Source organism: Notolepis coatsorum (assembly GCF_963971535.1).
Source record: "Notolepis coatsorum genome assembly, chromosome: 2".
NCBI lineage: Eukaryota > Metazoa > Chordata > Actinopteri > Aulopiformes > Paralepididae > Notolepis > Notolepis coatsorum.
The window spans coordinates 19,383,839-19,406,261 of record NC_140166.1 but is presented as its reverse complement, the minus strand read 5'-3'; the positions used below and the strand labels follow the sequence as shown (position 1 = coordinate 19,406,261).

Below are 22,423 nucleotides of genomic sequence, written 5' to 3'. Positions count from 1 at the left end.
TTATGTTGTGGGACTTGTACAGCACTTTGGTAAACGTTGTTGTTTTTAAATGTGCTCTATAAATAAAGTGGATTGGATTAATTAATTAAGTAGCCCCTTTCGACAAGGTTTCACTCGGCTGCGCTGCCTGGGTGCAGTGGGGCTGCTCTCACAGCCAACGACATGACATTACATAATTATGTTGCAACCTTCGTCTATCAAGCAAACAATTATATTATATTTAATTTATAATTTATAATTATATCAGACAATGCACCTACAAAAGCAGATGATTACAATTAAATTAGCCAACTTGGTAATCACATTAGGTGATTTGACAAAGTTGTTGTAGAGTTGTGATATGCCATTTTCTTCTGGCATATCTGGCACTCGGCTTTTTGGGCATTGTCTTTGCATATTTTAAAGTGTAACCACACGTCTGATGACTTCTTCGTCGACATGTCTGATGCACATGTCCTTGTTGTTTTCAACACAGATAATCTCCACGTGCTTGTTGTAGAGAGGTGGAGTCGAGGTGCCGCTTACTTTCGTTTCATTGGAATGGAGGCGGGAAGGCGCCGCTTACTTTCATTTCATTGGAATGGAGGCGCAAGATTTTGGAGGCAAATTATTATAATTTTTTGTTTTACTTCGATTTTTTTCTTTTTTGAAGCTCGTGCCATCGAACGAAGCTTCGAAGTATTTAAGACAGCCCTAGTCTGTATCAATAGTCTATGAACGCTATGCAAAGTGGGCGACATGTTGTTGGCACAATTTGGAAATGCACAACCAAGAACCACTGTTTTTATCTTAACGCTAAGCTAGTTGCATTCCAATGCAACAAACGTTTCTTGGTAATGTTAGTGCACTATCGATAGAATCCTCTAGGGCTGTCCCCGACTAAGGATTTGGATGGTCGACTATGATTGGCCAACATTTGCCGTTGGTCGACTAAAAAAAAATATATATATATATATAATATTTAATTTTCTTTTATTTAATTTAATTTTTTATCATTCCATTTGGGCTGTGGGGGGTGCTTAAAACTGCTTAATGTCTGAAGGAGTCGACTGAAGGCTTCTTGTCCTCTGCAAAAGCATGCAATTGGTCCACTGATGGATACATCTTGATATTTAGTCTAGTGTGTTCATTAGATGGGTGAAATCCTCTTTCAGTGCCTCTGTGCCTGTTTTCGTAGGCAGTTAGCCTCTGGTATGCGTGCCATTAGTGTTAGCCACGCTTCTAGGCCTCTTTTATTTTGGAAAGAATGAGAAAAAAATATATATATATATATATTATATATATATATATATATATATATATTTTTTTAATATATTCGACTAAGAGGTTGGCCAGTCGACTACAGCTCCTTTCGACCGATTAGTCGACTAATCGACTTATAAGGGTCAGCCCTAGAATCCTCCTTACACTCTCTTTGCGAATACTTACCATGAGCTCTGAATCCTTTCTCCATGGGCAGCAGGCGTCCCCAGGGCTGGACTTCAGGTTCTGGCTCCTCAGGGACCGAGGCCAGCGTGACAGGGATGGTGTCCACACTGCTCAGAGTCCCTGACCCACTGGACGAGGTAGGACCACTGGAAGAACTGGACCCGCCCTGGGACTGGGTTTGGGCCTTGGGGGACTGGGTTTGGGGAGACTGTGGCTGTTTTGTGTCATTTGGATTTTCTTCAGCCATTCTTCTTTGTTTTTCTCTGAAAAGGGAGAGAACAGATCAGGTCAGACGAGGACTGGATCAGAACCATCGATCAGGTTTTAATAATTTTTGACAGAACTGTCTCCCTTCATTTCCTCCACTCACAGGACAGCCAGAAGCCACTGAATACCCGCACATCATGATAGGCTCAAGTAGGGCTGGGCGATAAAACGATAACTATCGCGATAAATTATTTCCTCGAAATAAACATGAAACGTGGTCGCAAAGTTTCGATATATCGATTTTCCAAGCTTGGCTCCGTTCAGCCTCGGCTCAGCTCACTCACTAACAACAACCAACGTTACGTGATGACGTGTTTACGCACAACAGCTAACAACCAATCAGTGAAGGAGATGGCCGAGAGCGAAATATACCCGGAAGGAGGTAGGACTCACTCAACAAGGCTTGCTAGGCTAATTAGCTTGCACGCCGATGTTTTATATATTTACGTGCCGAGTATGTGTGTGACGTGAATTCTGAGGCCACGTTTATAGTAGTGGGGATATACAGTGGACGTCGTTTCAATATATTGTGGCGGAAGAGAGTATTTTAGTGTAATATTTAGCACATTGTCATGGAATACAGCGCTTAGATACTACAGGCTTGCTAGGCTAATTAGCTTGCACGGCGACGTTTTATATATTTACGTGCCGAGTATGTGTGTTTTGAATTCTGAGGCCACGTTTATAGTAGTGTGGGGTATACAGTTCGTTTCAATATATTGTGGCGGAAGAGAGTATTTTAGTGTCATATTTATTGTCATGAGATACTCCGCTTGCTTAACGTGTAACGTGCGCGGACTGATGACGACATCAACTCGACTTGAGACATTCGCAGCAGCATAAGAAGTTAATTAAACTTGACGGACATTATATCGACGATAATTATCGATATCGAATTATATGAAAATAATTTTATAATTTTATCGCGATAACGTTTTTGGTCATATCGCCCAGCCCTAGGCTCAAGACATTATGAATGGGACTAGTGTCTCTGCTACAGTATACAGTGATGGTTTAGTAGCAGTACCGTCTTTTCAGTACGGAGGTTCAGTATTCTTAACGTTATGATGGTTTAGTATATAGCAGTACCGTCTTTTCAGTACGGAGGTTCAGTATCTTAACGTTATGATGGTTGAGTAGCAGTAAAGTATTTTCAGTACGGAGGCTCAGTATCTTTTATTTTTTTAGATTTTTTTAGCATTTATCGCTTTTCATGGTCAGGCCATGGTTACACTGGGGGGAAAAAGCAACGTTGTATTTTCGAATGATTACGTTTGCATGTCCAAGTTAAAAGGAAACGCTGTTTTGGCAGGAAAACACATTTTCCTAGCGGCAACGCTGAAAGGGTGTTTTCGTTTTGAAAACTCGCAGACAACAGTGCCATGTAATTTGCGCGAACCGGATACTGAGCCGTTCTTGCCCAACGCCCATGCGCAGTAGTAGACACCGATGCCAAATTCTCCCCTGGCTGGACCTATACAGGATATCAGCTGCGTCCTCCTCAGATTGCCTGTAGCTGCGGCTAAACTAAGCTCAACATGTGTTGTCAAGTTATTGTTATAAGGAGCCCAGTCCAAACTACAACAGTCTGCATACCCTTAACAATTGTGTGTATTGAGCCGTATTGTATTGTACCCATTCTGCAATCTGTTAAATAAAGTTTATCCATTTCTACTAGCGTTAACGTTACTACGTTAATAGCCTCGATGCTAACTATATACATGGAGAATGCCATTCACATTAGCATGTAGCTAACAACATCGGAGATCTTTTTGTGAGACTAAACTATCCGCTCTTGGTGGTAAATTGTGTTGATGTTGGTTGTTTCATCAACAAATGAGAGGCAGAACACACAGTGAATGTATCTGTTTGTTTATTGCACTTTGTTTCTTGCTGAAAAATAAATGCTACATTGCTAAATGGCTCATGCAAGGTATTAAAGATGGTGGACTGTTGTTTTTTAGCAGGAAGTGTAGTGGCGCGTTCAACCTTTCTGATTGGTTGAAAATGGCCTTCATGTTTGAACTACATTGCCACCTACTGCTTTGGCATTGTACTACATGTATATACATCACTCGGTGCTCAGGAGACAAAACAACATCTAACTTGCCTGCGAATACACAGCATTCAGAAAAGCTAAATGAAACGCTTCGTTTTGGCTAGAGTGTAACCGCAGCCTCAGACATGACCGACAGATGAGGAGAGGATGAACGGGAGAAGAGTCGGGGAAGACATGCGACAAATGGGAGTCACCGCCGGAAGCGTAATGATGGTTGAGTAGCAGTAAAGTCTTTTCAGTACGGAGGTTCAGTATCTTAACTATATGATGGTTGAGTAGCAGTGAAGTCTTTTCAGTACGGAGGTTCAGTATCTTAACGTTATGATAATTGTAACATTAATCTGTACAGATGAGCCAAAACAATTCCATTCATGTTCAGATCGATATTGCCTGGAGAAAAATACTAATTAAAGTCCTTCCAATGAAGAGATGAATTATGGGCGTTGTGGCGCCATTGATTGATTGATTGAAAAGTTTATTAACAGATTGCAGAATGGGTACAGTACAGTACAGCTCAATACATACAATTGTTAAGGGGATGCAGACCAGAGAAAGACTTTCGTCTTGTTTACATCAGGGTCCCCCATTTTCAATTCATCATAACATATATGACATACATGACATACAGATAGACAGTACTGCTACATCTATACATTTATGACATATCAGATTTGCAAATACAGTACTGTTTGTGATACAAAAGTGTCCAGAAAAGGAGTGTATATACATTTGGCATAGAAACTGTACATTGGAGGAGGTTGGTTGGGTGGGGTGGGGTTGGGTGGGTTGGGTGAGGGCTGTACATTGGAGGTGGGGGGGGTTGGGAAGGGGACACACACACATTTTACACTGTACATTGGAATATTGACAAAGCCTTACTTGGTCATTTACTGTACAACTAGGTTAGGACATTTGTAGGGGCCAGTTTCGAATTGCAGTCTCACGTAGGTATTTTTTGAGAGTGTTTTTGAAGGTGGGTAGTGATTCACATTCCTTTACAGCTTTAGGTAGGGCGTTCCACATTGATGTGGCATAATTGCGAAACGTGTTTAGTCCCTTGTTTGAGCCGAATCTGGGTTTTACATGATTTGTGGAGCTCCCTCTGGTGTTGTGATCGTGGTATTCACTGACCTTTGGGAAGTATTTTGACATGTACATGGGTACCTTGGTCGCGTAGTGTATCTTGTAGACCAGGCCCATTGCAAGTTGCTGTACTCTGTCGTCTACTCTAAGCCATCCTAGGTTGTCAAAGTGGGCAGGGGTGAGGTGGGTTCTAGGAGTCAGGTCAAGTAGTAGTCTGACTAGCTTGTTTTGAGATGTTTGTAATTTGCCATGTCTGTGAATTCTGGCTTGAAACACCAATGATGGGAACTTGCTGATTTTTAAATGACAGGTCACCTACAAATGCAGTCACGTCACAGATTACGAATCCCCGTTTGAGGAAAACCGAGACATCAGACTGGCAATAAATCAATCGCACTGAATTTGTATCACCAAGCCTCTAGTTTGGTCGTGCCACGCCCCTTTTGTGGAAAAACTAGGGGAATGAACAGTGATTAGATTAGATTAGATTGAGAGCAAAATAAAGAGGCTAGATCTATGATGAACTTTGTGCTCAAAACACAAAATCGACTAGACTGCAGTGCTTTCTCCCTGCAGCCTTTTCCTCAGGTCAGTATTTTACGTACATTAAGCACCCCCCACAGCCCAAATGAAATGATAAAAAAAAAGTAAAATTAAAATATTATTATATTATATTTTTAATAGTCTAGTAGTTCATAGCCGCTGCTGAATGCATATAGGGGAAACACTTATACAGGTATGTACAGGTAAGTGAACAGGGATATATGCAGATATATACAAGCAGTTGTAGATATATATATATATTTAATACAGTATTATTTTATGAGTGTTTAGGTGGTGTTTGTTCATAAACTACAACTTTAGGACAAAACAGTCATTACCTCTTGTTTTAAGTTACTTGTAGATTCATAAACGTAATATAAAATGTCCAGGTAGGGAAACAAGGAAATACCCTGCTGACTGGGGAAATAGGCCTGGAAATAGATCAAACCTAACTTTTCAGAATGGACGCTCAATGGTGGCCACTGGCCAGTGATAATAATAATAATAATAATGGCTTGAATTTATATAGCATCCTTCACGTACCCACCAAGTGTTGGAAAGTAAAGATTTTTCAAACAACGTGAACGTTCTGGAGTTTTTATACAGGCCAAATATGCTATTGCAAATATCCCCCAAGAATACCCTGAAGACTCTGGCAGGAGCACTCATTCAAGGGTACTACGACTATGCTTGCACCTCATGGTACCAAAGCACCTCAAAGGCACTAAAAACCAAATTACAAACATCTCAAAACAAACTAGTCAGACTACTGCTTGACCTGACTCCTAGAACCCACCTCACCCCTGCCCACTTTGACAACCTAACCTAGGATGGCTTAGAGTAGACGACAGAGTACAGCAACTTGCAATGGGCCTGGTCTACAAGATACACTACACGACCAAGGTACCCATGTACATGGGCAAAACAGAGTCCATTCTCTTCGGTTCAAATAACAAACTCAGCAAGACCGACGGCTTCTCAGTTACAGTGGGTGACAAATTATTGTCACAAGGAAAGATGAAATTACCTACCTGGGTTCCATCCTAGAGGCTAATCTCTCCTGTGACAAAATGGCATCCAATGTAATAAAAAAAGTCAACCAACGAACTCGATTCTTGTACCGTATCGCCTCTCTGGTAAACAAGAATACCCTGAAGACTCTGGCAGGAGCACTCATTCAAGGGTACTACGACTATGCTTGCACCTCATGGTACCAAAGCACCTCAAAGGCGCTAAAAACAAAATTACAAACATCTCAAAACAAACTGGTCAGACTACTGCTTGACCTTACTCCTAGAACCCACCTCACCCCTGCCCACTTTGACAACCTAGGATGGCTTAGAGTAGACAACAGAGTACAGCAACTTGCAATGGGCCTGGTCTACAAGATACACTACACGACCAAGGTACCCATGTACATGTCAAAATACTTCCCAAAGGTCAGTGAATACCCCGATCACAACACCAGAGGGAGCTCCACAAATCATGTTAAACCCAGATTCGGCTCAAACAAGGGACTAAACACGTTTCGCAATTATGCCACATCAATGTGGAACGCCCTACCCAAAACTGTAAAGGAATGTAAATCACTACCCACTTTCAAAACCACTCTCAAGGGACACCTACGGGAGACTGCAATTCAAAACTGGCCCCTGTAAATGTCCTAACCCAACCCCCTCCAATGTACAGTAATTTACCTAGTATGGTTGTCATTCAATATTCCAATGTACAATTGTGCTTGTTGTTTGTACAGTGTGTCCCCCCCCCCCCAATGTACAGTTTTGCTTGTTTATACAGCGTTTCTCCCCCCCCCCCCCCCCCAACCACCTCTAATGTAAATTACCCTAGTATGGTTGTCAATATCCCAATGTACCCAACCCCCCCCCACACAACCCCACCCAACCTCCTCCAATGTACAGTTTCTACGTCAAATGTATATACTCCCTTTTCTTGACTCTTTTTGTATCACAAACAGTACTGTATTTGCAAATCTGGTATGTCATAAATGTATAGATGTAGCAGTACTGTCTATCTGTATGTCATGTATGTCATATATGTCCTGATGAATTGAAAATGGGACCCTGATGTAAACAAGACGAAAGTCTTTCTCTGGTCTGCATCCCCTTAACAATTGTGTGTATTGAGCTGTACTGTATTGTACCCATTCTGCAATCTGTTAATAAAGTTTTCAATCAATCAATGTCAAAATACTTTCCAAAGGTCAGTGAATACCACAATCACAATACCAGAGGGAGCTCCACAAATCATGTTAAACCCAGATTCGGCTCAAACAAGGGACTAAACACGTTTTGCAATTATGCCACATCAATGTGGAACGCCCTACCCAAAGCTGTAAAGTGTAAAGGAATGTGAATCACTACCCACTTTAAAAAACACTCTCAAAGAACACCTACGGGAGACTGCAATTCGAAACTGGCCCCTACAAATGTCCTAACCCAGTTGTACAGTAAATTACCAAGTATGGCTTTGTCAGTATTCCAATGTACAGTGTCCCCCCCCCCCCCACCTCCAATGTACAGCCCCCCACACCCACCCACCCACCCAACCCCACCCCACCTACCCAATGTACAGTTTCTACGTCAAATGTATATACACCCTTTTTCTGGACACTTTTTGTATCACAAACAGTACTGTATTTGCAAATCTGGTATGTCATAAATGTATAGATGTAGCAGTACTGTCTAGTCAAGTGTGTGTCGTATATGTTATGATGAATTGAAAATGGGGGACCCTGATGACGTGAACAAGACGAAAGTCTTTCTCTGGTCTGCATCCCCTTAACAATTGTATGTATTGAGCTGTACTGTACTGTACCCATTCTGCAATCTGTTAATAAACTTTTCAATCAATCAATCAATCAATAAATCAATCAATCAAGGTAGGCGTGGCCGCGAAAAAGTACCAACGTACCCGGATGTGGCGTGTACTATTATTAACCAAACGAAACCCAGTTAGCCTGCAGTGCTAGCTCATACAGTCACTGCTCATAATCGTTAGCCAGGTTAGCTCGCTAGCTGCTGCTCAACTATAAGAGCCAGTTGGAGATAAACCAATTAAAACAGGTTAAAAAACAGGTTAAACAGCCTTTACTCACTGTTGCTCGCAGGTATGCAATTAAGCAGATACTTCACTACACGTGTAGATTTAGCCGGCAATGGGTTTTACGAAGGAAGCAACACACTGTGGCCTCCTGGGAAATGTCGTTTATTTTCCGCATCATTTACTCGCAGCCAATGAGAAGTCAGATATTGATCACGTGACCTCCCAGCTGACCCGGGTGTTGTTATCGGCGTTATTCTTTTCCGTAGCCGCATTTCTCGGAGACGCTCTCTGATTGGCCACTGACATGTTTGCCCAATCGCGTGACGAGCTGTGTCTTTGCCCATTTCCGCGTCGAACAGCCTGCAAACTACCTGGCGTTCTATCTAACCAACTTCGAAAGAGTGCCTAAGCTTAACCAGTGTAGAAACAGGCGTCGGCCAATCAGAGAGCGTCTCCGAGAAATGCGCCTACGGAAAAAAATAACGCGTTGTAACGACGCTGTCGTTGCTCGTAGAGACGCTGGTGACTAAGTCTATTAGCAAATTATCTATTTACTATAGATCAACTCACTAGTCCTGGTTATTAGTTTGACTAGCGGTAGTTAGCATTAACTAAAAGTAACTATGTCTAAACACAAGAGCTCTGCCAAAACTCTCATCATCGCAGATGGTGAGTTGCTTGTAGTTACAGTTGTTTTTAACCCTGTCCCTCCTCTGTCTGTCGGTCTGTCTACTTATCTATTTATCGGTCTTTCTCTGTATGTCTACCGGTCTCTCTGTCTGTCTACGTGTCTCTCTCTGTATATGTCTGTCTGTGTTTCTCTCGCTCACCATTCTGCCTGTGTGTCTATCTAGCTGCAGTCTTGTGCTCCTCCTGAACTGCATCTAAACTATGACATTTTAAGATGTACCTTCAGTGTCTGTCCTGAGCTCTGGCACTGAGTTATGATGATGATGATTGATTGATTGAAAACTTTATTAGCAGATTGCGGGGGGGTTGGGTAGGGGTGGGTGGGGGACACTGTACAACTGTACAAGCAACACTGTACATTGGAATATTGACAAGACCATACTTGGTCATTTTTACTGTACATTGGAGGGGGTTGTGTTAGGACATTTACAGGGGCCAGTTTCGAATTGCAGTCTCCCGTAGGTGTTTTTTGAGAGTGTTTTTGAAAGTGGGTAGTGATTCACATTCCTTTACAGCTTTGGGTAGTGCGTTCCACATTGATGTGGCATAATTGCGAAACGTGTTTAGTCCCTTGTTTGAGCCGAATCGGGGGTTAACATGATTTGTGGAGCTCCCTCTGGTGTTGTGATTGTGGTATTCACTGACCTTTGGGAAGTATTTTGACATGTACATGGGTACCTTGGTCGTGTAGTGTATCTTGTAGACCAGGCCCATTGCAAGTTGCTGTACTCTGTCGTCTACTCTAAGCCATCCTAGGTTGTCAAAGTGGGCAGGGGTGAGGTGGGTTCTAGGAGTGAATGAATGAATGAATGAAAACTTTATTTAACAGATTGCAGAATGGGTACAATACAGTACGGCTCAATGCATACAATTGTTAAGGGGATGCAGACCTGAGAAAGACGTTTGTCTTGTTTCCATCAGGGTCCCCCATTTTCAATTCATATAGACATTTATGACATACACAACATACATGACATTTATGGCATAGGGACATATAGGTATTTAGTACTGATACATTTGTGACATAAGCGGTATTCAAATATACAGTACTGTTACCCCTAGATCCTGACAGAGTATATACATATGATGGGGAGGGGACTGTACATTAGGAGGGGGTGGGTGGGTGGGAGGGAAATATACATAAGGCGGGGAGGGAATATATACATGCGGTGGGGAGGAGACTGTCTATTAGGAGGTGGTGGGGGTTTTGGGCATTTACGGTGGCCAGTTTCGAATTGCAGCCTCCCGTAGGTGGCTCTTTAAGAGCGGTTTTGAATGTGGGCAGGGATTCACATTCCTTTACAGCTTTGGGTAGGGCGTTCCACATTGTTGTGGCATAATTGCGAAACGTGTTTAGTCCCTTGTTTGAGCCGAATCTGGGTTTAACATGATTTGTTGAGCTTCCTCTGGTGTAGTGGTTGTCGTATTCACTGACCTTTGGGAAGTATTTTGACATGTACATGGGCACCCCGGTCGTATAGTGTATCTTGTAGACCAGGCCCATTGCAAGTTGCTGTACTCTGTCGTCTACTCTAAGCCATCCTAGGTTGTCAAAGTGGGCAGGGGTGAGGTGGGTTCTGGGGTTCAGGTCAAGTAGTAGTCTGACCAGTTTGTTTTGTGATGTTTGTAATTTTGTTTTAAGCGCCTTTGAGGTGCTTTGGTTCCATGAGGTGCACGCATAGTCATAGTACCCTTGAATGAGTGCTCCTGCCAGAGTCTTCAGGGTATTCTTGTTTACCAGAGAGGAGATCCGGTACAAGAATCTAGTTCGTTGGTTGACTTTTTTTATTACATTGGATGCCATTTTGTCACATGAAAGATTTGCCTCTAGGATGGAACCCAGGTAGGTAATTTCGTCTTTCCTTGTGACAATATTGTCACCCACTGTACCTGAGAATCTGTCGGTCTTGCTGAGTTTGTTATTTGAACCGAAGAGAATGGACTCTGTTTTGCCCATGTGTAATGATAGTTTGTTATCAGCGAGCCATATGCAGATTTTGCCTAGTTCCGTGCTGAGGGTTTTTTCAACCTGCAATTTGTTCTTGTCAGAGACCAGCAGGGCTGAGTCGTCCGCAAACAGGAACAAGTTGCAGTCACAGGCTGACGACATGTCATTTGCATAAATTAGGAAGAGTAGCGGTCCTAGTATGCTTCCTTGTGGAACACCACAGCTCACTGTGAGGGGGGGGGATAGAGTACCGTTTACCTCTACCATCTGTTCTCTCCCCTCCAGGTAGGATTGCATCCAGCTCACTGATAAGCTATCAAAACCAATTGCTTTTAGCTTGTCCATTAGAATGGAGTGATTGACAGTGTCGAAGGCCTTTTGTAGGTCCAGCATGACCATGCCGCAGTATTTGCCCGCGTCCACCTCTTGTTTGATGTGGTCGTTCAAATAGAGGAGGCCATTTTCAATTCTATATGAATTGAAAATGGGGGACCCTGATGGAAACAAGACAAACGTCTTTCTCAGGTCTGCATCCCCTTAACAATTGTATGTATTGAGCCGTACTGTATTGTACCCATTCTGCAATCTGTTAAATAAAGTTTTCATTCATTCATTCATGTCACTGTGTCAGTGGAGTGGGACGTTCTGAAGCCAGATTGGAATTCGTAGATTAGATTTTTTTCCGCCAGGTACTTTTCGACCTGTTCGTAGACTATTTTCTCCATGACTTTCGAGATGGAGGTAAGAATAGAAACAGGGCGGTAGTTGCCTGGGTCTAATTTGCTGCCCTTTTTGTGCAGAGGGGTCACTCTCGCAATTTTGAAGTCCTTGGGGACGTGCCCCTGTTTTATAGAGAGGTTTATTATGTGTGTGATGACTGGGGTGATGGCGGCTGCTGCGTCTCTGAGGAATTTGGAGGGGCTGTTGTCATGGCCAGTGGCCTTGTTAGGTTGGAGGGCGCTCAATTTTTTGAGTACCTCATCGGTTGTTACCATTTCAAGTTTTGAAGTCGTCTTTGTGGACCCCTAGGTTTTTGTAGTATGCTACTATGTGTTCTACCCCATAATGCCCTGAGTGGGAGGGTAGTTTGTTTACCAGTGTTGTGGCTATGTTTGTGAAGAAGATGTTTAAGTAATTGGCTACATCCAGCTTGTCTGTGATGAGCGTGTTGTCCGTCTTTATGTTTATGTTTGAGAATCTGGTTTTAAGTTTTTTACTGCAGCCTAGTTGATTATTGAGTAATTTCCAAAGTTCGCGGGGTTTGTTTTTGTTTTCCTCAGTTTTGTCGTTGATGAAATTTCTTTTTGCGGTTCTGATCATGGTGTTTACGTCATTTCTTAGTCTGTTTCTTTGGATTTTTAGTTCAACCACGTGGGCTTGGAGTTCACTGTTTGAGCTTTTGGAAAGCTTTGTCTGACTTTTATGAAGTTCAGAGCATTTTTTGTCTCTGGTTTTCATAGCGGCCAGTATTTCAGTGTGCATCCATGCCTCAGCGCGATTTTTAACCCTGGTGGTTCTTATCTGTGCCATGTTGTTGAGTATTGCTGTGAATTTTGTTTTGAATCCAAGCCATGTTTCTTCAACCTGTGTACCACTGAGTTCATCTGACCAGTCCAAGCTCCCCAGTTCTAGGTTAAAGGCCTCTCTAGAGTAAGTTTTGAGGTCTCTAGATGTGACTGTTTTGTGACAGCCGGCCTTCTGTTTTAGCTTTTTGCGGGTACAGAAAATCATATAATGATCACTTAACCCGCATGCTATCACCCCTTTATTGGAGATCATTGACTTGTCAGAGGTCAAAATGAGGTCAATGGTGGTTTGTGTCGAATCGCATACCCTTGTGGGTTGGGTGATTAGCTGGCTGAAACCGTGCAGATCAGAAAATCTACTGAAGGCCTTGAAGACGGGTGCTGCTTTACGTAGCATATCCGTGTTCCAGTCCCCAATAAGAATTTTTTCTACCCCCTCCACCCCAGCTAAACACCCATCAAGTGTGTCATAAAAGCCACTCTGTTCTGGTGGTCTATAGATTGTGCCTACTAGTACTGGTTTCGCCCTGTCTAATAAGATTTCAATCCAAACAGTTTCAATTTCATCATGGTTAAGGTCAGTACGGTTGATGTATTTGGTATCCTTGTGTATATACACACAGACGCCACCTCCATACTGGTTCCTATCCCTCCTGACTATTGAGTAGTTTTCAATTTCAATCTCTGGATCCTGTACAGATGAGTCTAATTTTGTTTCTGTGAAACACAATATGTTAGCCTTACCGTTTAAAAACAACTGTTTGATTTCAGCCAGTTTAGGTCTCAGGCTATTTGTATTAAGATGAAATATGTGAAGTCCATTTTTGCTGGTAATCAGATTGACGTCGTCACACTTGAGGTAACTCTGTTCATTTGTGTCCTGTCCTGTGGTGGGGGGAGGGGGGGCGTTGTTGCTGTTTGTGCCGTGGGTGGGGAGGGGGGGGGGGGGGGGGTGATCCTTTGTCCTTTGCTGGAGTCTGTATTCCTTTGTGTGAAAGCCCGTGATGTGGGGGGGGGGGGGGCTGGTTGTTTACAGATATGTCTGATTGTACTCCATTGTGGGGGAGGGGGGGTGCCTTTTGTCCTGGCCTCGGCCCGGGTAGACTAGCTGGCATGGCGGGGCCAGCCGAGCTAACCGTCGGGTCCTTGGTGATCTTGATGTCCCGCGCCGCTCTCCAAGTCTGCTGGGGCTTCGGTGAGGGTATGTCGCCGCTTGCTGGTCGGCTGGTGCAACTGCTGGCTGAAGCGTCAATTGCGTGGATGCTGTTGATCTCCGGCGCCGGTGTAAGGAGCGATGCCTCGCTGTTTTGTCCCCGCGACGTGCTGGGCGCCTCGGTTGTGAACCCCGGTTCCTTCCCTCTCGCTGTGGCCTCTCGTGGGTTCTTTTGCAGAGGTGGCAGAGGAGGAATGTTGCCGTTGATCATGTCGTTAGCCGCCGTCTGTGTGGGTAGCATTTGATCTGTTGTGCTGGCTGCTGCTTCTTGGATCAGCAGATTTAACTGTAGTCTCTGGTTCCGTGTCATTACGGGACCAGGGTTCTGATGTATGTCACCCGACATGAGCAGATATAATAAAAACATTGATCTCTTATTACACTTGCCTGTCGGGGGTAATTTCTTTCGTTCCGGATTTGCAGTAAGTACTGTGTGGATGGTCGTGGCTCCGAAGGCTGGATGTTTCCTCTCCATGCCCGTTAACAAGTAGAAGTCGCAATGGGACTGCTGATTTGCGTTTTCGCTATCCTCCACTTCTGTCTGGTGTTGCTGCTTGAGTTGTGAATTCAGGTACAAATCCATAATCCACAGGAGGGAAAGTAGAAAATGCGCAAAGTACTTTTTTGTTGTTGATCTGTTGCGTTGGTTACGGGAGCTACGTAAAATGCGACCGTCCATGTTGAAGCCGGAACAGGAGTGGTAAGGTCAAGCAGACCAGTTTGTTTTGAGATGTTTGTAATTTTGTTTTTAGCGCCTTTGAGGTGCTTTGGTACCATGAGGTGCAAGCATAGTCGTAGAGCTGCCGCGGTATTGATGTTTTCCTTACCGCACAAATTTGCGAAATATTTCCTACCGCCGTGGTTATTACCGCACACAAAAAAAATAAAAAAAAAAGTTTGAATGCATTTTTTTTAGTAGTCTACTCTTTATAGCATATAGCCTAGGGGTGGACGGTATAAACGGTATACGGTATAAACGGTATGAATTTGCTCTACGGTATGGATTTTGACTATACCGAGTAACCGGTAGGGCAGCTCTAAAATAGCAATGACGTCATGTAACCACAGCGCGACTATTTCAATCGCATTTGCCCCTAAAAATAGATCGAATTAGTCATAGATAATAGATATGTGCAAACTGGAAAAAGTTATTTAGGAGGCTTCGCGCAGTGGGCGCACTGGGCGTGTCAACACGCAATTGTCATTTCATAATAAACACATATCACCGCGGCGCACAGCAAGTTTCAATTTCAGTTCCTGGCATTTTTAACCAGTGGAGAAAGGTAAGAGATCTTACCTATCGTTTTTCTTATATGAATTATTCTACGTTAATAAAACATACCTGGTGATCAACTACAGTTTGCTGTAAACATTATGATATGTGTGTAGTGTTATGATAACGACGGGAGGACGGCTGCTGCAGCAGTGGATTTGCGAAATAGCATGCAGCTGCAGAGCCGCAGAGCCAGTGGCTCTTTCAGGTCTGGTCACAGGCCCGCTCAACAGCGCCCCCCCACCAAACGGCTGAACGACCTGAAAGAGCCACTGGCTCTGCGGCTCTGCAGCTACATATGCTTCTAGCAAAATCCAGCCCCGCTGTTTGCAATGGGAGCAGCACGGAGTCTCGACTCAGGACTTATTTTATTTGGAATATAATGACTTTATACGCAAAAGTAGCCTAGTTTTAAGTTAAAATATTATAAATCTACATGCCTTGAGGATGTCATTCTTTATATAGCCTGCCTATTAGGCAAAAAAAATTATTCTAACGGAAACACTGATACCGTGATATATACCGTTACCGTCTATGCTTCAAATTATACCGTGATATAAATTTTAGACCATACCGTCCACCCCTAATATAGCCTGCCTCTAGTCTAAATGTCTATCTTTAGAGGATGACTTTGCAGCATGAATATTGTTTGGGATTCGGCAAGCACGCATTCGTTATTGAAAGTGAAACACGGATTCGAAGTTTCCCCTCTGGTCGTGCGCCGTTCACTCGGTGTCGCGGGCAGGGGTGGTTACCCCCCCGACCCTTTCTTATTATTATAAAGTTACTACTTTATAATAAAGGCATTCGTTTTGTGGCATTAACGTTATATAGTTACACGTTCAATAACATCAGCGTATTTACCGGACCATAGCAAGGCAAGAAATACTCAATTCATATCTCAGTTCCTTTCTTTGCTCAGAGCGTGCTGAGTTGTCCCATTCTGCGGTCTGTTAATAAAGTTTTCAATCAGACAAGTGTATAGAACGAAGGGCTTTTATTATAACATTCGTTGCAGACAGTAAAATCATTATGTCTCGTTTAGTACTCCTGAGGAGCGATGGTAGTCCACTCCGGCGGGGAGCTAAAGCTAACGTTATTAGCCGTGTTGTGATGAGCTCTGATCCAACGTGTGACGCGTCTCTCTTCTGACCAATCAGTGGTCTGCAATGTTTCACGTGATTTTTCTGGTACCCAATAGGGTCGCTTGGAACCTCGATAGAGGAGTAGGGTATATCTGCAGAGCCGCAAGCCCAACGAGAGGAGGGTACTTTATTATTATTATAAAAAAACAGCGGTAATGCGGTATTCAGCCTACTCTTGCGGTGGGCGTGATGTAACCGCGATACCGCGGTAATGCGGTAATCGCGGCAGTCGACTCGTAGTACCCTTGAATGAGTGCTCCTGCCAGAGTCTTCAGGGTATTCTTGTTTACCAGTGAGGCGATCCGGTACAAGAATCGAGTTCGTTGGTTGACTTTTTTTATTACATTGGATGCCATTTTGTCACAGGAAAGATTTGCTTCTAGGCTTGAACCCAGGTAGGTAATATATTCTTTCCTTGTGACAATATTGTCACCCACTGTAACTGAGAAGCCGTCGGTCTTGCTGAGTTTGTTATTTGAACCGAAGAGAATGGACTCTGTTTTGCCCATGTGTAATGATAGTTTGTTATCAGCGAGCCATATGCAGATTTTGCCTAGTTCCGAGCTGAGGGTTTTTTCAACCTGTAACTTGTTCTTGTCAGAGACCAGCAGGGCTGAGTCGTCCGCAAATGGGAACAAGTTGCAGTCACAAGCTGACGACATGTCATTTGCATAAATTAGGAACAGTAGCGGACCTAGTATGCTTCCTTGTGGAACACCACAGCTTACTGTGAGGGGGGGGGATAGGGTACCGTTTACCTCCACCATCTGCTCTCTCTCCTCCAGGTATACTTGCATCCAGCTCACTGATAGACTATCAAAAAACCAATTGCTTTTAGCTTGTCAATCAGAATGGTGTGATTGACAGTGTCGAAGGCCTTTTGTAGGTCCAGCATGACCATGCCGCAGTATTTGCCCGCGTCCACCTCTTGTTTGATGTGGTCGTTTAAATAGAGAAGGCATGTGTCAGTGGAGTGGGATGTTCTGAAGCCAGACTGGAATTCGTAGATTAGATTTTTTTCCGCAAGATATTTTTCGACCTGTTCGTATACACTTTTTTCCATGACTTTCGAGATGGAGGTAAGGATAGAAACAGGGCGGTAGTTGCCTGGGTCTAATTTACTGCCTTTTTTGTGCAGGGGCATTACTCTCGCAATTTAGAAGTCCTTGGGGACGTGTCCCTGTTTTATGGAGAGGTTTATTATGTGTGTGATGACTGGGGTGATTGCGGCTGCTGAGTCTCTGAGGAATTTGGAGGGGATGTTGTCATGGCCAGTGGCCTTGTTAGGTTGGAGGGCGCTCAGTTTATTGAGTACCTCACTCATCTGTTGTTACCATTTCCAGTTTGAAGTCGTCTTTGTGGACCCCTAGGGTCTTGTAGTATGCTACTATGTGTTCTACCCCATAATGCCCTGAGTGGGAGGGTAGTTTGTTTACCAGTGTTGTGGCTATGTTTGTGAAGAAACTATTTAAGTAATTGGCTACATCCAGCTTGTCTGTCAAGTCAAGTCAAGAGTTTTAATTGTCACGGCATACAGGTATACAATGAAATGCGGCTGGTCTTGCCCGCGACGATGTGCAATACAGTGGTACAACATATAATAGAATCCAATAAAATACAGTGGTACAACATATTAATAGAATCCAATAAAACAGTGCAATAAACAGGTACATGGTGTGCCATCTCGGTATCTGTACATTAGTATTTACAGAGCATATAGGACATGCTAGGTAGCTTTAGTAGTGCAATACACTGTTCCTGATGTTATACTACTTTAAGTGGCCTTTCCTCTGGCCATAAGTGTGCGTGTGTGCGGCATGAGTGTTAAAGTGGCTGCTAGTGTGTGAGCGTGCTCAGCGTGCGTGTCGTGTATGTGCTTGTGTGTGGATAGTTCAGTTTCTGTGTCTCTCAATGTTCATTGTTCAAGGCTCTGATGGCCTGGGGGAAGAAGCTTAGCCTAAGCCTCTCCGTCCTAGTAGCTGGAGTTCGCAGGCGTCTGCCTGACCTCAGCAGCTGGAACAGGCTGTTATTGGGGTGGTGGGGGTCTTTCATTATCCTGCAGGCTCTGGATTTGCACCTCTTGTTGTATAGAGCCTGCAGGGGAGGTAGCGCAATACCCGTGGTACGCTCGGCTGAGCACACCACTCTCTGTAGGGCCTTCTTGTCCTGTGCCGTGCTGTTCCCATACCAGGCAGTGATGTTTCCGGTCAAGATGCTCTCTACAGCTCCTGAGTAGAAGGACTGGAGTATCTTCCCCGATACTCTGAACTTCCTTAACTGTCTCAGGTGGTAGAGGCGCTGCTTCGCTTTCTTTACTACTGTGTCTATGTGTGTTGACCATGTCAGGTCCTCTGAGATGTGGACCCCCAGGTACTTGAAGCTGCTCACCCTGTCCACGGTAGCCCCGTTAATCGTCAGTGGTGTGTGTGTCTCCTGCTGTCCTCTCCTATAATCCACGATCAGCTCCTTGGTTTTACCAATGTTCAGGAGCAGGCTGTTGTCCTGGCACCAACGTTCCAGTACCTCAACCTCCTCTCGGTAGGCCTTCTCGTCGTTGTCCGAGATCAGCCCCACCACCACCGTGTCGTCGGCGAACTTCACAATGGAGTTGGAGCTGAACTTGGCCGCACAGTCGTGTGTGTAGAGTGAGTACAGCAGGGGGCTTAGAACACAGCCCTGGGGGGACCCGATGCTCAGGGTGATGGTGTTGGAGGTCTGACCCCCCACCCTGACCGCCTGGGGTCTTTCACTCAGAAAGTCCAGTACCCAGGCGCTCAGGGCGGAGCTCAGGCCTAGCTCGATCAGCTTGTCCACCAGTCTGGTGGGGACTATGGTGTTGAACGCTGAGCTGTAGTCAATGAACAACAGTCTCACATAGCCCCCCTTCTGACGGTCAAGGTGGGAGAGAGTGCTGTGCAGTACCTGGGAGACCGCGTCATCAGTGGACCTGTTTGTCCTGTATGCAAATTGCATAGGGTCCATATCACTGGGGAGAGAGGCACAAATGTGGTCCTTGACCAGCCTCTCGAAACATTTCATGACCACAGAGGTGAGTGCCACCGGTCTGTAATCATTTGGACATGTTGGGGAGGGTTTCTTCGGTACAGGGATGATGGTAGACATCTTGAAGCAGGCAGGGACTACTGACTCCGTCAGGGATTGATTAAATATGGCGGTGAACACCGGGGCAAGCTGGTTTGCACAGGACTTAAGTATGCGTCCTGTTATACCATCTGGGCCTGCAGCCTTCCTGGTGTTCACCTGCATAAATGCTCTTCTCACACTGTGTTCCGACAACGAGAGAGCGCCCCCGCCCCCCCGCGCCCCCCGCGGCGACACTGTCTACACCGAACCGAGCGTAGAAGGAGTTGAGTTTGTCCGCTAGAGAGGCGTCGTCGCTCCCCATTGAGGGGGCGCTGACTTTGTAGTCAGTTATTGTCTTCAGTCCCCTCCACAAGCCTCTTGTGTCGTTTTGTGCCATTTGTGTCTCCAGTTTCTCAGCATATGTCCTCTTAGCAAGTTTAACAGCCTTGCGCAGAGTGTAGACTGAAGCCTTGTACTCTTCCATATTTCCTGACTCTCTGCCCAGGTTATAAGCCGTGGTGCGTGAGTTTAGGGCTGTTCTTATAGTGCTGTCCACCCAAGGTTTCTGGTTTGGGAAAACCCGCGCCTTCTTTGTGAGGACAATGCCGTCTACCACTGTTGCTATGTAACAAACAACGGTATCAGCGTACTCGCTGACGTCACTGGCGCTTCCTTTAAACATGTCCCAGTCTGTATCCGCGAACGCGTCACGGAGCTCGGTCTCTGATTCGTCAGACCACTTTCTTGTCTCACGTGACACGACGACGTCACGCGATCTTTGTTTGTATGCTGGGATTAAAAAAATGGAGTCGTGATCGCTCGCGCTTGCAGAGCCCATCAGTGGCGGAGCCGCTACAGCCTTGTAGGCAGCTCTGAACGGGGTGTAGCAGTGGTCGAGTGTGTTCCCCCCTCTTGTGGAGCAGGCGATGTGCTGAAAAAAGGTCGGCATCACTTTTTTCAGGTTTGCCTGATTGAAGTCACCAGTCACTATCGTCGCGGCTTCCGGGTGCTTGATCTGCTGTTTGTTGATGTGGTCGTGTAATTCCACCAGCGCTTTGCCAGTATTTGCCTGTGGGTGAATATACACGACGGATATAATGACCGCGGTAAACTCACGGGGTAGGTGGTACGGTCGGCACAGGATTTGGAGATGTTCCATATCTGGGGAGCATGAACTTGAGAGGACATGTACTTCCTTGGGATTAACCCAGAGATTGTTCGTGAGGATGCAGACCCCACCTCCGATGCTCTTCCCAGAGGCTGCCGTGCGATCTGCTCTCAGGACGGTGAAATTGTCCGATGGAGAGACGCTGTTGTCCGGCGTCGCTGGCTTGAGCCATGTCTCAGTGAAACACATGATGTTAACGTCTCTCATCTCCCGTTGGAATCGGACCCTCGCTCTCAAGTCGTCCATCCTTCCTTCCAACGAACGTGCATTCGCCAGAAAGATGGATGGAATTGCTGGACGGTAAGCAGATCTTTTTAATCTAAGTCTGATACCGCCTCGTCTACCTCTATGCTTCTTTCTGCCGTTTCCTTTGTTGTCGTTCTCCCGCTTGATTTCTGTTAGCCATTCTGGGCATAAAGTGTCTCCCAACTCCTCTTTGAGTCCGGAGTTTAGGTCCATAAGTGTCTGGCGGTCGTATGACATACCCGCCAGTGATGTTTTAATAAAAAAAGTCGAAAAAACAAACATAATAGCTAAAAATGTGCACAATCGTCGCGGAGCTAAACCAAAGGCGACTGACCGGGGTCGCGCCATAGTACATGAAAATGTACTGTGATGAGCGTGTTGTCCGTCTATGTTTATGTTTATGTTTGAGAATCTGGTTTTAAGTTTTTTACTGCAGCCTAGTTGGTTATTGAGTAATTTCCAAAGTTCACGTGGTTTGTTTTTGTTTTCCTCGGTTTTGTCATTGATGACATTTTTTTCTTGCTGTTTTGATCATGGGGTTTACGTCATTTCTTAGTCTGTTTCTTTCCAGTTGAGTTCAGTCACGTGGGCTTGGAGTTCACTGCTCGTGCTTAATGGTAAGCTTTGACTGACTTTTACGAAACTCAGCATTTTTTGTCTCTGGTTTTCATAGCTGTCAGTATTTCAGCGAGCATCCACGGCTCTGCGTGATTTTTTACCCTGGTGGTTCTTAGGGGGGCCATGTTGTTTAGTATCGTTGAAAATTTGGTTTTGAAGCCAAGCCATGTTTCTTCAACCAGTGTACCATTGAGCTCATCTGACCAGTCCAGACTCTCCAGTTCAAGGTTAAAGGCCTCGCTAGAGTAGGTTTTGAGGTCTCCAGATGTGACTGTTTTGTGACAGCCAGCCTTTTGTTTTAGCTTTTTGCGGGTGCAGAATATCATATAATGATCACTTTACCCGCATGCTATAACCCCTTTATTGGCGATCTTGGACTTGTCAGAGGTCAGGATGAGGTCAATGGTAGTCTGAGTTGACTCACATACACGTGTGGGTTGTGTGATTAGCTGGCTGAGGCCGTGCAGATCACAAAACCTATTGTAGGATTTGAAGACGGTGCATCTTTTTGTTGCATATCCGTGTTCCAATCCCCAATAAGAATAATTTTGATAATGATAATAATAATAATGATGATGATGACGATGGTCCACAGTAGAGTTGTGCTCAATTCACTTTCAGTTCAACCAATTAAACATGAGATTAGATTAGAGCCAAATGTATTGTACACTGCAACAGAAAGAAGTTTGGGATCCAACCAGAGTGCAAGATAACAGTAAAGTGCACAAACAATACACAGTGTGATTCAAAGTGATTAAGTGGAATATATATATATATATATATATATATATTAAGCATTACATCACACGCAGGAGTGGTTTGTGACCAATAAACCATGCCTAGGGGTGGTTGTTAGGCCCGAGGCGCAGCCGAGGGTCGTTAGACCCCCCTAGGCATGGTTTATTGGTCACAAATCACGACTGCACGTGGTGTAAAGCTTTTATACAACTGCCAGATTCATCCAACCTTATTTCTATACAATAAACACACATTAATCGAAGATTTATTGAAAAAACCATCCGCCAGAAAAAGTAGTTCCCACAACTCCATGTGGAAGCAGCTTGAAGTG

At 44.6% G+C, this 22,423-nt stretch overlaps 2 protein-coding genes across 3 annotated transcripts in view; one reads left to right on the top strand and one right to left on the bottom strand.

Moving 5' to 3' along the window:
* Positions 1-8,576, bottom strand: part of chek2 (checkpoint kinase 2) — a 112,402-nt gene extending 103,826 nt beyond the window's left edge. For both annotated transcript variants that reach the window (XM_084308877.1, XM_084308878.1), the window contains exons 1-2: positions 8,496-8,576; positions 1,429-1,691 (exon numbers count right to left, since the gene is read on the bottom strand). In XM_084308877.1, coding sequence (XP_084165003.1) covers positions 1,429-1,675 — 247 coding nt within the window. In that variant the 5' untranslated portion in view covers positions 1,676-1,691; positions 8,496-8,576. The remainder of the gene's footprint in view (positions 1-1,428; positions 1,692-8,495) is intronic.
* Positions 8,577-9,028: 452 nt separating this feature from the next.
* entr1 (endosome associated trafficking regulator 1) overlaps positions 9,029-22,423 on the top strand; it is a 112,175-nt gene continuing 98,780 nt past the window's right edge. The window contains exon 1 of the mRNA XM_084338056.1: positions 9,029-9,112. Coding sequence (XP_084194182.1) covers positions 9,067-9,112 — 46 coding nt within the window. The 5' untranslated portion in view covers positions 9,029-9,066. The remainder of the gene's footprint in view (positions 9,113-22,423) is intronic.